Genomic DNA, 15142 nt, shown 5'->3' with positions numbered 1-15142 from the left:
TGAGGGTGCGGGAGCAGGGAGGGGGAGCAGGGGAGGAGGGAGAGAGAGGCCACGATCGACCGGGGGAGCGGAGGGAAAGGCATTTTCCCCTGGAGCCAGCAGCTCCCACCTTCCTTTCACTGCCAGGTTTCACGAGCACTGGGAAACCCGTGCGGTAAATTTAAATTTAAATCAGGCTCCCAATTGCACTGTGGGAGCTTGATCTAAATATGTTAATGAAATGTCCTCGCTCTCGAGGGTGGGACATGCACGACATGAAACCCGCTATAATAATCATACGGGCCCTCGAGGGTGAGCACATTACAGGGTAATGGAGAAAAGTGGGGGGTGGGACTAAGCATGACTGCTCTTTTACAGAGCCAGCACGGGTGTGACGGGCCGAATGGCCTCCTTCTGTACTGTAGGAATCATCATCATCATAGGCGGTCCCTCGAACGAGGATGATTTGCTTCCACAAGAGTTCACAGATGTTTCAATGAAGAACCCGATGTTCCAGTCCTGAACTCCAATTGAGGGGATGGATTGTGGCCTGTGCGTGGATTGTTTTAACGTGTGGTGAACGTTGCACACCAGCCACCACACGGGCTTGACAGAGCTGGGTCTTGGTCCAGTGGCAAGGGTTAAACCAGGACGACTGGAGACCTGCTCTGCTGCACGGGCCTAGTGTAGGAATCGCTGAGTCGATGATAACAGCACGGCGGGCTGCGGGTGCATTCCTCAATCTTTCCTGTTTAGGCAGACGAGACTCTCCCACACGTTGGCCGCGATTTTTCCTATCAGATCAGGGGAGCGAGGCGGGTGCCTTAAATGCATGCTGGGACCTCGCTCCTGGTCACAACCCGTTCTGTCCAAGTGATTTTACGTGGCTGGGGCTTGTTAAGCCCGCCCTGCGATGTTAATTAAAAAGAAGCGGGTCTGATGACATCATTTGATGACGCGCCATCAGCTGGTTCCTTAAAGGGACCATGCTCACAAACATTTTGACACTTGTGCTGTCAGTGTTCTACAGCATTGAGCTTCTGCAAACACTGACAAGCACTGCACAGGGGTGCACGGTTGCACCCAGATGCTTATGGAAGGAGTCACAGCATGCAGGGAGGTTCTCTTCCCTTCCAATGGCAGAAGAGCCCTCCCCAGGACACCAACGCAACCTGGTTGCACATTACACAGGAGGACACAAGCATGGATGTGGTCAGGTGCACCAGGCTGCAGTGGCGCAAATCTTTCAATTATCTCAGTAGATCACAAAACATTATTGCAAAACCACACTCAACCTCATCCTGCTGTGCCACTCATCATATCCCCATCACTCAGCCTTCCCTACCCGACCTCTGCACGTCCTTACTCACACCAACATACCTTGCACCTCCACCCATCCCTCTCTGTCTACATTATCACTTCCCCATCTCACTAGCCACCCCTCACACTGGTCCTGATCCTTGTCCAATCATACCAACTAACAACATACAAGGGTAGGCACTTGGGTGTTATCCCCAATGCTGATGTAAAGTTTCTGTTAATGTGCTGTCAAATATTGAAATCTATATTTTCAACACTTTGCCTTCTTGGACAGATCTGTGTGCACCTTGGAAGTGGCTTAGTGAGTTGCAGTGAATGGTGAGACATAACGGTACCAACTACCTGCCCCCAATGGTGAATTGGTGTTGAGTGTGAAAGGAATGGGTTGGGCATTGTAGGCATACTTTATGCTGTGGGGTGGTGCCAACCTGACGCATCATGTGGCAGCCATATGGGTGTACAGCGTCACGTGAAGTAAACGTGGCCATGGTGAGGCCTCCCTGGCACACTGGGCAGCAATGTGGTCGGGTGCTGATGCTCTGTGTCCTGTGCAACATCAGGTGGTTGTGGAGAAGGTTGGTGTTGTTGTTGGTGATGCTGGTGTGCCTGGTTATGTTGGTGTTGGGGCTGATCGTGGTGGAATTCTAAGGACCAAGATGAGATGTTTTCAAGCACACTGATACTGCTGGAATAGACGGCAGGTGAACTTGAGATGACAGAAGCGATCTGTCGGTGATGAGACAGGTTGCTCCAAGGAGATGACACTGGATAGAGAGTTCACTGCAAACACTTCAAACCTGCATAAAGCTGAAAAGTGTATTCCAAATCCTTAAGTTTCCAGCTTTTAAGATTTGAAATTGAACAGCTGTGAAATGGGAGCTTTTATACCACTTCTGCAGCTGTCAAATAGTCAAACCAATCGAGAGTAGTTGAGAACCCGACACACTTACCTGACGTGATACCCGAGGGACGTGAGCCTTGTAAAAAAACTTGTGAAACATCCTTTGTTAACGAGCACAATTGCCTGAGCCGCCGCTTCGTGCGGGGTCTGCAAACCGCAGGCAGAGCCGGCACTTGGGAAATTCACAAGGAGGCGGGTTCAGAGCAAGATCCCGCCCCGCTGTCAATCACCACCATTCAGGCAGCGGGTCCGCCTCCAAACTCGCACTTGCAGGCTGGGAAGATTCCGACCATTGTGGTGGGTTAATATGGCCAAAGCCTCAGTGGATGAGGCTCATAAATTAATCAGGAGGCATTAGCTTCCCTTTTGTTATTTTTTTCGTAGTGATATAAGTTTGTGTGTTGTCTCCCAACTGTTAATTTCCGGTGAATGTGCGCACAAGTGCTGGGGTGGAAACGCTGTCTGTCGCGGGCACTCTGTGCCAATGTCAGGCATTGCTAGGCCAAAGGCAGCAGGCTTAGGCACTAAGCTGTTCGGCCCGGTGATGAGCCTCAAACACACCCCTTGCTCCTTTACTCTGCCTGTCCGAATCCAGTCCCCATGGCAACCATCCGGAGACCTTTCATGTTGCGCTGAATGGAGATTGCTTTTGTGCGATGAGCCAACCCTACCAACAGTCACCACTTGCATTTATATAGCACCTTTAAAGTAGTACAACATCCCAAAACGCTCCACAGGAGCGAAATCAAACAACCTTTGACACCTAGTCACATAAGGAGATATTAGGACAGGTGACCAAAAGCTTTGTAGATTTTAAGGAGTGTCTTAAGGTGGAGAGAGGCGGAGAGGTTCAGGGAGGGAGTTCCAGAGCTTCGGGCCCAGGCAGCTGAAGGCACGGCCGCCAATGGTGGAACAATTAACGTCAGGGATGTGCAAGAGGTCAGAATTGGAAGAGTGCAGAGATCTCAGAGAGATAGGGAGGGGGCGAGGCCATGGAGGGATTTTAAAATCATAGGACTAGGAGGAGGCCTTTCAGCTCCTTGAGTCTGTTCCGCCATTCAATGAGATCATGACAGATCTGTGACCAAACTCCATATATCCGCTTTGGCTCATATCCCTTAATAGCTTTCTGTTAACCATTAAGGTATCAATCTCAGATTTAAAATTAACAATTGATCTAGCATTAATTGCCATTTGAGGAAGAGAGTTCCAAACTTCTACTACCCTGTGTGCGTAGAAGTGTTTTCTGATTTCACTCCTGAAAGGCCTGGCTCTAATTTATAGGCGGTGTCCCCTGGTCCCAGACTCCCCAACTAGCGAGGCGTTGCTGGAGTGAGAGCCAGTAGGTCAGCGAGCACAGGGGGTGATGGGTGAACGGGACTGGGCGAGAGTTAGGACATGGGCTGCCAAGTTTTGGATGAGCTGAAGTTTATGAAATCAGATTGTAATTACCCCAAACCCTCAGTTCATTTGCGACAAAAAGAAAGAAAACCAGACTTGCATTTCCATAGCGCCTTTCACGACCACCGGACGTTCCAAAGTGCTTCACAGCTAATGAAGAACTTTTGGAGTGTGGTCACTGTTGTATGGTGGGAAACGTGACAGAGGGAATGTCCCATTTTCTAACCCCCATCCCCAAGTCTCAGGATCTCTGATTGTGGAACCCCACGTGGTTTCAGACCTGCTGCTTAAGGACAGACTGGCCCCATGACATTGCAGCTTACATGGAGTCTGTGATAATGAAGACTTGCCTGCAGGAAGGAACTGGAAACAATACAAATCAGGACAATCGTTTCCATGAGACTTTATTAAATCTTCAGCAATACAGAAAGTGGAAAATCAAAGACAGTTGTGTATATTGGGTTTGATTTGTTCTTATTGTCAAAAGACTTCTGCTTTTTTCAGAAACAAAAGGAAAGAAGTGTTTCACTTTCTACTATTCGACATCGACCTCCTCCATGTGTGAAGACACCACTACTCCGTCAACAATTCTTTCCTTTACAGTCATCACTTTCTTCTTTATGGTGATGACAGGGTCTGTAAAACATAAAATGTTAATCAGTGGATTCATTGGATGATTATTTGATGCATGCATTCATTCATTGATCTGAAGTTTGACGTTCCAGATGTGGCCACAGCTGGGTCGTCAATTCTAGCTGGACTATTCCTGGAGGTTTCATCACATGAGACCGCGCCCCCCCCCCCATTGGTTGCCCGACATGTCCATCCTTGCATTTACTGCTTAGATTTTGCACGTTACACAAGAATCTGGACATTTAAATATCTTGGTTGAGGTAATATTCACTACACTGGATATATTCTACTCCACCAACCAATAACACCTTGCCTCATAACTTTTGCCCACAGAGTTCAATTCTCCCTCCCAAACCCCTGCCTCCACTCCACTCCACTCCTTTCTGGAACCTGCCGCCACCAGGTTCTCAGAGCGGCCATAATTCACATGCCACTTCAGACGGTCAGTGTTGGTTGGGTATTGAACTGTGCGGGGCATCGCGGGTGAATTTGATGCTGAGTGACATTCACACGCAGGCAGGGCTTTAAACAGATCTCATCGGCTGGCCGTCGGGAGTGGGAGCCCAACCCGACTCTTGCCTCCCTACCCACGAGGCATTGAGGTCGATTGGAGCAGCCGAATTGTTGCTGAGACTGGGATCAGACTTTCCTGCTCTGCGTGACCCAGGCGGTGAAGTTATGGATTGTCTGGGAATACTGGATCTCTCTGCCTGGACCGGTCAGTATGATGCTAGCTGCCTGACCGCTGCCTGACCTAGCTATCTAACAGTTTTAGTTGTACATATCTTTCCTTCTGTATGTGAGTTTGTGATGCAATCACGATGATGCTAAGATTTAAATAATGTCCAACTCACCCGTTACTTTTTCCACGACTTTAATATTCTGAGCAATTGATATTTGGCTAGTTGACCTTTGGCTCCTGCAATTAAAGAATAAATAGTAAGTATCCACACACCTGTACAGCAGGAAAATCGCGAGGGTGGGGTGTGAGTATAAAGGAAGAACTTGCATTTATATATTGCCTTTCACATCCTCAGCGCACTCCAAAGCTCATGTTTAGTATCTCATTAAGAGCATATTGAGTGGCGTGGTTTTGTTACTGGGCTAATAATCCAGGGAACGCGAGTTCAAATCCCACCAGGGCAGTTTCAGAATTCGAATTTTGTTTTTGAAAAATCTGTAAATAAAAGATTTGCTTCAGCCTCAATTACGGGCTCAAGTCTCTTCGTGACTCAGAGGCGTGAACAGTCCCACTCAGCCATGGCTGACCGCCGAATTATTCAATAATTTCAATTAAGCAACATAAATAACAGAGCAAAATGCAAATTTAGTGCTAAAATATCCGAATGATCGCTCCAGCTGCAGGGAATGGGAAACTAGCCCTAGTACAGTCAGGGAGCGCTTCTGAGGTTGGTGCCAGAGCCTCTCTAGGGTAAAATAAAGGGAGCATTACTCTTTCATCTAATTTGTGCTGGACTGAAATGGCAAGGATTAATCCTGACACCAACTGCCTGAAATGGAGTGTTCCAATTTCCAAACTATCCTACCTCATTCAATGAGCACAAAGTTCACCCAAACTGTGATAACACCCAAAGCAGCTTTACAGGCAGTAATAACTTTGAAGCAGGTCTAACATGTTTTGTTAGTAGCAGGGTCCGGGTGTCAGGAGTTGGGTTGGGATCATTTCTTACCCATGTCCTTCTCCTTCCAACAGGCGACGGTATGTGGCGATTTCCATCTCCAGACGACATTTAATATTCAGCAGGTCGGCATACGCGGTTTTATGGGTCTCTGCGCTGGCTCGGATTTCCGCCATCTGCGCCTCCAGCTTGCCGATGATAATCTGAATTCTGTTCAGCTCGTCCATGTAACGAAGCTCGGTTTCCTGAAGAGATCCCTGCAGAGAAGCGATCTGCACACAAACAATGACTGGTCAGACCTGCGCCCCAGAGACACGGCGACACCCAGTGTCGGTGAGGTTCCTGCTCCCACCCATTCTGTACTCACCACGCTGAGGTGGGTCTGCAGCTCTGCTTCCAGCCCCTGGAGGGTGTGCCTCAGTTGGCTGAGCTGTGTCTTTTCTACCTCAATCGCCTGAGTGTTGCTGCTCTGTTCCTTTTGCACGGTTACGCACTGCAACAAGTAAAACAAGTCTTCAGCCAACACACGCGCATAAATATTAGGAGCAGGAGTCAGCCAAACGGCCCCTCGAGCCTGCTTCGCCATTCAATATCATGACTGATCTTCGACCACAACGCCACATTTCCGCCAGATCTCCATATTCCTTGATTCTCCTACAGTCTTAAAATCTATCGATCTCAGCCTTGAATATACTCATTGACTGAGCCTCCACAGCCCTCTGGGGCAGAGAATTCCAAAGATTCACCACCCTCTGAGTGAAGAAATTCCTCCTCATCTCAGTCCTAAATGGCTGACCCCTTATCCTGAGGCTGTGACCCCTGGTTCTAGACTCCCCAGCCTGGGGGAGACAACCTCTCAGCAGCTACCCTGTCAATCCCCCTCAGAATCTTATGTTTCAATGAGATCACCTCTCATTCTTCTAAACTCGAGAGTATAGGCCCATTCTACACAATCTCTCCTCATAGGACAACACTCATCCAGGGATCAGTCTGGTGAACCTTCGTTGCACTGCCTCTAAGGCAAGTACCGTGCTTTCGGTTATCAAAACCACTAACGCTTGAACGATCCTTTGTCTGAACTATCAAGGATTGACTTGTCATTAACAGTACTATTTGGAGAAAAAGAAAATAAGCCTATTTTTTATTTCAGGACATTTTGAAGTTTGGGCCCCAAAAAGCAAAGTTATCCCAACAAACCTCACCATGGCAACCTGTTTATTCCTGATGCAGAATCTGCGAAGCACTTTCCTGCATGTTACAGTTTGAGTGAGATGGGGCGGGCGGGGGGGGACTTTCTGGGTTAATGCTGAAACGGGCCAAGTGACCAGTGCTTGTCCAGTGATAGTTGAAATGTGATCTCCTGAACCGAAGTCCAGGTTTGTTCTATTTTTAGCTCTGCTTTGCAATTATGTTGAAGGAAGTACCCTGGGCTGTCGGTTCCTGTGAATCATGATCCATAACTCTCAGGCGCCCTCGGTTATTCACCACCTCAAAGCGCTTCACAGCCAATGAAGTACTTTTTGAAATATAGTCACTGTTGTAATGTAGGAAACACGGCAGCCAAATTATGAACAGCAAGCTCCCACAAACAGCAATGAGGAAATGGACAGTTTTGGTTGAGGGTTAAATATTGGTCAGGACAGGGGAGAACTCCCCTGCTCTTCTTCCAATAGCACTATGGCATCTTTTACGTCCACCTGAGAGAGCAGATTAACACATCAAGTGAAGGATGGCACCTCCGACAGTGAGTACTGCACTGGGGAGTGTCAGCTTAGATTATGTGCTTAAGCCTCTAGAGTGTGGACTTGAACACACGACCTTCTGACTCAGAGGCAAGAATGCTGGCTTTGGTCAGCACCTTATAAATTGTGGAATAGCGCACTGACTGCAATGGAATGACACAGGAAACTCGCAGATTCTCCATTACCTGCTGCTTGTACCATTCTTCAACCTCATTCTTGTTCTTGTTGGCTATATCCTCATACTGTTTCCGAACCTCTGCCAGAAGCGCTGCCAAATTAACAGAGTCTTCAGATTGGACTTGTACAGTGACATTGCCAGACATCTGACCACGCAGTCCCTTCAGCTCCTGTACAAAGAACATTGGGTTAGTCCACACACACACAAAAACACTCAGCTCACAGGTAATAATTTATAAAAAATAAAGTGCATTTTCTATTCATGTATTGCTTACTTCCTCGTGATTTTTCCGGATGTAGATGAGTTCCTCCTTTAGACCCTCAATCTGCATCTCCAACTGGCTCTTGTCCAGAGTCATTTCATCCAACATTGTACGCAGATTATTAATGTCTCCCTCCACTGCCATTCTGATCCCCAGCTCGGTTTCAAATCTATTGAGACAGAAAAAAGGGAAAAATGTTTCTCATTCCTTGTAATCTGATGCTGAAGTTACGAGGCATTTTCTCGCCTGTGAGGGAGATTGCTGGACTGGTTCATGTCATCTCCCCCGAGGGGAATGTTGCAGATTTTCCCCTTGCTTTACTGCCCCTCCTGGCGATTACATACCTGTGGGGTGGGGTGGGGGGTGGAAGGAAGTGTCGAGTTGTGATGGTCCAGGCACCATGAGTGTGGGGCAGGCTTAATGGACTAGCTGCTCTTTCCCTGTCTGTCACTGTTGTATGTTTGTATGTAACTGGCGTATGTTTGTATGTAACTGGCATGTTACAGAGTTCGATTGGCTAACATGTACAAGACTAGACCCTCCCCAAAGGAGCCGTTCTCAATTGCTAGAGTCACAAGAACAGAACTCCAGTCGGCACAGCTTGGCACTGCCAGCAAGGCCTGATCTCATCAGTGTGGGCGCTGGGTGAGAAACCTCTTCTGTTTCCAGTTCTACCCATTTCCCCTGGTGCCTCCGTTATTCACGTGATCTGTGTGTCCCCTGAATGTCTGCCATCTCCCTCATTGTGCCTTATGTCTCCCCGTATTAATAGGAGCTCAGCCACTCAACCATGTCTCTGCTCCATTGGTACACTTGGGATTAAGAGTAAACATTCCCGTCCTGGGCTTGAGGGGATGGTTGGCAATCATTAACAATTATCACACAGGCAAAAGGGTTCTTACACTTTAACTTTCTGTGGCGAGTTTAATGGCCAATCAATGTGCAAATCCTTAAAAAATTCTTAAAGATGAGCGGGGAGGGGAGATGCTGTTTGTGCTGTAAATCTGCAGATTCACAATTTTTTGCATATCTCTTAATCGTTGACTTTGCTGGTGGATTTGCGCACTAGTAACGCTGTATGTCATTAACACACTGGTGTTTCTCCAGCAAGACCTAATGTGAAGATTATTTTTTGGACCAAATGTCATCCATTCAGCAGGAGGGGGTGGCGGGGGGGAGACTGGAGCAGGCACAGGAGGAAGTTGGAATTAGATGAGGTGGAAGACAAGTGGGCAGGCCAGGTGCTGACAGCTCATCCAAGGCACTGCACATCTACTGACACATTCAGGAAACTCACTTGATTCTGAAGTCATCAGCAGCAAGTTTGGAATTGTCTACCTGCAGCATGAAGCTGGTGTTGCCGAGGATTAGACCATTAATCTGTGAAAACAATAGCAGATTAACAATATGGTTTCTGACAGTAACTAAGGATGTAGGGTACAGTAACCTCACTTTACTGTCCGACCATCGCCACTGCTTTCAGTTTACAGGGAAAGGTAATCCAGGTCTGTAACAGCCCTGCACTCCCACCTGTACTTTATTATACTCCACTCTCTGGACTCGTGTACCGGTTCTCTCCCTCCAGTCTCCTGTACCCCTCTCTTTCCCCCGCCCCCCGCTCCTTATACCCCTCCCCCTCTGCTCTCCTCTCCTCTGCTGCTCTCCCTCTAGTGTCTTTATACCCCTTCCCCTCGCTCTCTGCTCTCCCTCCAGTGTCCTGTACCTCTCTCTCTCTCTAGCTTATTATACCCCTCCCTCTCTATCTCTCTGCTCTCCGCTCCCTCTTTCTCCCCCCTGCAGTCTCCTGTACCACTCTCTCGTGTCCTGTACCTCTCTGTCTGTTCTTCTCTCTCTCTCTCTCCCCTCCAGTCTCCTGTACCTCCCTCTCTCTCTGGTCTAGTGTACCCTCTCCCTCGAGTTTATTATACCCTCTCTCCGGTCTGCTGGACCCTTCCGTCATGCCTCAGTGACAGCCTTTAATCATCATCCCCAAAAGCCACACCCTAACTCGCCTCGGCGATCATGCGCGCTTTATATTCCTCCTCCCTCTCCCTGTGAAGCTGCCTTTGCTGTACAGAGATCCGGGCGCCTCATCAACCCCCAGGAGCGAGTAGTCTGGGAGTCGGGGCAGGCGGTCTGGGAGTCGGGGCAGTGGAGACCTACCTGGTCGCGGAGTCCTTCGATGGTCTTCCAGTAGGCGCTCAGGTCCCTGGTGGCAGGAGTGGCCATGTCGTAGAACTGTCGGATCTCCAGCTCCAGTTTGGAGTTGGAAGCCTCCAGGGAGCGGACCTGTTCCAGATAGGTGGCCAGGCGCTCGTTCAGGTTCTGCATGGTCTGCTTCTCGTTTTGGTTTGTAGACAAGGAGACGCCGCCGAATCCCCCGCCGCTGCCCATCATGCTGAAGGTGCTGGCCCCCGAGCCATAATTGCTCATGGTGACTGAGGACATCCTGCTCCTGGACAAGCCTGCTGAACTTCCACCGTACAGGGAGACTGCCTTGGAATAACCCCCCATTCCTGATCGGGAGCTACTGCCGATGAAGGAGCTGCTTGATTTCTTCATATTGCTGGTGGACTTGGTGCCGAGTCTGGTGGCCCAGGAACTCTCCCCTCCTTATATCCCATCCCAGTGGCAGCTCCTGTCTCGCCTCTCCCCCACCATTGGCCGGGGCACTTCGGGACTTGCTGCTCCCACAAGCTGACAGCTTGTCATTTGGATGAATGGGCTCGGGCGGGGCGCCTCGCCCAAGGCACACACTGGCCTGCCCCACACTCACTGCCAAGAGTGTTGAAGAGGCATTTTCCCATGATGGTTTTTGATGCAAGGGTTGCAGAATCGGCGTTAACTTCAATCCATTCTTTCAAAATCTCTCAGTGTTTTACATGTTGTTGCATGTTTTGAGTGTATTTGCATTTATTGAAACTGGCTTTCAGTCTCGACCGGCAGAAACTCGTCTCCCGGTTCAGGGTCTCGGGAGCTGTTGATTCAGACAGTTCAGGTTCTGCAAGTTGGTTTTAATCTGAAGGTTAACATTCGCATTTTAAACAGATTCCCGACAAGAGGATGGTATTTCTCTGCTTTGTGTTAAGTTCGTGCAGACACAAGAGTCCTCGCCCAATCAATGTGTGAGCACATTACCATTTGATATTTAGAACTGAATGAGGGAAGCTGGGAATGATCTACCTCAGAACTTTAGGGGCAAGGAGACGATGGCCGCTTTCTGGAGCTGCATTAAACTGTCAATGGGCTGGGACTTGTTTTTTCACCGACAACCAGTTCAGTCAATTGAAATATGAGGCGCGACAGGGCTACACTTTGCTGACATGGGTGCAGCTCTGACATTTTGTTACACATTCCTCATTCTTCAGTCCCGGGGTTCTGATAATCAGAGATAGAGAAGACTGCCAATTTGTGCACAGCAAAGGTCCCACAAAGAGCAATGTGATGAGGACCAGATAATTGGCTTTTAGTGATGTTGGTTGAGGGATAAATATTGGTTCAGGATGTCAAATGTTTATACTCCATGTCTATATGCTCATCCCTTCATGGCCTTGCCCCTCCCCATCTCCCTAACCTCCTACAGCCCTACAACCCTCCGAGATTTCTGCGCCCCATCCAATGCTGGTCTCTTGCACATCATCCATTTTCATCGCTCCACCATTGGCGGCAGTGCCTTCAGCTGCCCAAGCCTGAAGTTCTGGAATTCACTCCCGAAATCTCTCCTCCTCTTTACCTCCTTTAAGACATTCCTTAAGGGCTACCTCTTTGACCAAGCTTTGTGACCTGTCCTAATATCTCCTTGTGTAGCTCGGAGTCAAATTTGGTTTGGTAACGCTCCTGTGAAGTGCTTTGGGATATTTTACTATGGTAAGTGACACAGTTAATTCAGAGACTAGGGTCCTGAACTTAAAGAAAGGTAACTTCGATGGTATGAGATGTGAATTAGCTAGGATAGACTGGCGAATGATACTTAAAGGGTTGACGGTAGATAGGCAATTGCAGACATTTAAAAATCACATGGATAAATTACAACAATTGTACATCCCTGTCTGATGTAAAAATAAAACGGGGAAGGTGGCTCAACCGTGGCTAACAAGGGAAATTAGGGATGATGTTAAATCCAAGGAAGAGGCGTATAAATTGGCCAGAAAAAGCAGCAAACCTGGGGACTGGGAGAAATTTAGAATCCAGCAGAGGAGGACTAAGGGTTTAATTAGGAGAGGGAAAATAGAGTATGAGAGGAAGCTTGCAGGGAACATAAAAACTGACTGCACAAGCTTCTATAGATATGTGAAGAGAAAAAAATTAGTCAAGACTAATGTCAGGTGAATTCATAATGAGGAACAAGGAAATGGCAGACCAATTGAACAAATACTTCACGAAGGATGACACAAATAACCTCCTGAAAATACTAGGGGACCGAGGGTCTAGCGAGAGGGAGGAACTGAGGGAACTGAGGGAAATCCTTATTAGTCAGGAAATGGTGTTAGGGAAATTGATGTGATTGAAGGCTGATAAATCCCCAGGGCCTGATAGGCTGCATTCCAGAGTACTTAAGGAAATGGCCCTAGAAATAGTAGCTGCATTGGTGGTCATTTTCCAACATTCCATGGACTCTGGATCAGTTCCTATGGATTGGAGGGTAGCGAATGTAACACCATTTTTTTAAAAAGAGGGAGAGAGAAAATAGGGAATTATAGACCGGTTAGCCTGACATCGGTAGTGGGGAAAATGCTAGAATCAGTTACTAAAGATGTAATAGCAGCGCATTTGGAAAGCAGTGACAGGATCGGTCCAAATCAGCATGGATTTATGAAAGGGAAATCATGCTTGACAAATCGTCTAGAATTTTTTGAGGATGTAACTAGTACAGTGGATAAGGGAGAACCAGTGGATGTGGTGTATTTGGACTTTCAAGAGGCTTTTGACAAGGTCCCACACAAGAGATTAATGTGCAAAATTAAGGCACATGGGCTTGGGGGTAATGTATTGATGTGGATAGAGAACTGGTTGGCAGACAGGAAGCAAAGAGTGGGAATAAACAGGTCCTTTTCAGAATGGCAGGCAGTGACGAGTGGGGTACTGGAGGGTTCAGTGCTGGGACCCCAGCTATTTACAATATATATTAATTATTATGTATGTAGGCACTCTGTTAATGACTCCATGAGGCAGTGGGTATGGTACTTAAACTCTGAAGACTGTAGTCCTCTGTCGCAGCTCCTAGAGTGAGGACACCAAGAGGCAAGCGCCCTTTTATACTGGGTTACTTGCAGTGTGCAGGTGACCCTTAGGTCTCCAGCAGCAGCACCCTCTGGTGTACAGGTAAGGTGTGTATAGGGTAAAGGTACATCCAGTGTTACAGTACATCATGCATACATAACATTAATGATTTAGACGAAGGAATTGAATAATATCTCCAAGTTTGCAGATGACACTAAGCTGGGTAGCAGTGTGAGCTGTGAGGAGGATGCTAAGAGGCTGCAGGGTGACTTGGACAGGTTAGGTGAGTGGGCAAATGCATGGCAGATGCAGTATAATGTGAATAAGTGTGAGGTTATCCACTTTGGTGGCAAAAACAGGAAGGCAGGTTATTATCTGAATGATGACAGATTAATAAAAGGGAAGGTGCAACAAGACCTGGGTGTCATGGTACATCAGTCACTGAAGGTAGGCATGCAGGTACAGCAGGCAATAAAGAAAGCAAATGGCATATTGACCTTTATAGCGAGAAGATTTGAGTATAAAGGGGTACTTAGGAGCAGGGAGGTCTTACTGCAGTTGTACAGGGCCTTGGTGAGACCACAACTTGAGTATTGTGTGCAGTTTTGGTCTCCTAATGTGAGGAAGGACATTCTTGCTATTGAGGGAGTGCAGCGAAGGTTCACCAGTCTGATTCCCAGGATGGCAGGACTGACAAAAGAAGAAAGACTGGATTGACCATGCTTATATTCACTGGAATTTAGAAGAATGAGAGGGGATCTCATAGATGCATTTAAAATTCTGACTGGACTGGACAGGTTAGATGCAGGAAGAATGTTCCCAATGTTGGGGAAGTCCAGAACCAGGGGTCACAGTCTAAGGATAAGGGCTAAGCCATATAGGATCGAGATGAGGAGAAATTATGGAATTTTCTACCACAGAAAGTTGTTGTGTCCAGTTCATTAGATATATTCAAAAGGGAGTTAGATGTGGCCCTTACGGCTAAAGGGATTGGGGGTATGGAGAGAAGTGGAGTACTGATGTTGCATGATCAGCCATGATCATATTGAATGGTGGTGCAGGCTCTAAGGGCCGAATGGCCTGCTGCTGCACCTATTTTCTATATTTCTAAAGGCACTATATAAATGCAAGTTTTTGTTGTGACACTCCATTGTATGTTAAACAGGGGTTGGGGTGGAGAGGCGGGTGGGGGGGGCAGGGCAGGGGGGAGGCTCCTGCCTGCATTGGGATAGAAGACGAATCATGATGGCAGACGGCGCGAGATTGTGACGGAGGTGCGGCAAATGTTTGTGGTGGAGGAGAGGCGAGAGATCGTGTTGGAGGTGCGGTGAATAAAGGTACGAGGTCCAGAAGAGCCGAGGGCCCAGGGGCAGCACGGGCCAGCACACACTGCGATATGTGTGCGCACTAGGTCCGTGCAGCAGAGCAGGTCTCCATTCGTCCTGGTTAACCCTTGCCGCTGGATAAAGGCCTAGCTCTATCAAGCTGGTGTGGTGGCTGATGTGCAATGGTTACCACATGTTAAAAAAATGCACGCACAGGCATCTTCCACCCCTGGACTTCAGGACTGGAAGATCAAGTTCTTCACTGAAACATCTGCAAACTCATCCCTTTTGGTGTGGAGGCAAGTCATCCTCATTCGAGGGACCGCCGATGATGATGATGATTGGGTCAGGACAACGGGGAGAACACTCCTGCTCTTCTTCGAAATAGTGCCATGAGATCTGTTACATCTACCCGAGGGCACTCGGGGGGTTCGGTTTCATGTCTCATCTGAAAGACTGCACCTTCGATAGTGCAGCGCTCCCTCTGTACTGCCCATCCAACAGTGCAGCACTCCATCCATACTGCCGCTCCGACAGTCTA

The 15142-nt window shown here is 48.0% G+C and overlaps 1 protein-coding gene across 1 annotated transcript; it reads right to left on the bottom strand.

Moving 5' to 3' along the window:
- Positions 1–3994: 3994 nt before the first annotated feature.
- On the bottom strand, positions 3995–10628 carry LOC139233938 (keratin, type I cytoskeletal 19-like). Its single transcript, XM_070864621.1, has 8 exons — positions 10220–10628; positions 9354–9436; positions 8069–8225; positions 7802–7963; positions 6242–6367; positions 5926–6146; positions 5089–5153; positions 3995–4237 (listed from the first exon to the last, which is right to left on the bottom strand). Exons 1-8 carry the CDS (start codon positions 10616–10618, stop codon positions 4137–4139), a joined length of 1314 nt encoding a protein of 437 aa, XP_070720722.1. The 5' UTR covers positions 10619–10628; the 3' UTR covers positions 3995–4136.
- Positions 10629–15142: the final 4514 nt, after the last annotated feature.

Source organism: Pristiophorus japonicus, chromosome 21 (genome assembly GCF_044704955.1).
Source record: "Pristiophorus japonicus isolate sPriJap1 chromosome 21, sPriJap1.hap1, whole genome shotgun sequence".
Lineage (NCBI taxonomy): Eukaryota > Metazoa > Chordata > Chondrichthyes > Pristiophoridae > Pristiophorus > Pristiophorus japonicus.
The sequence above is the reverse complement of the archived record's forward strand: the minus strand, read 5'-3'. Positions and strand labels throughout refer to the sequence as shown.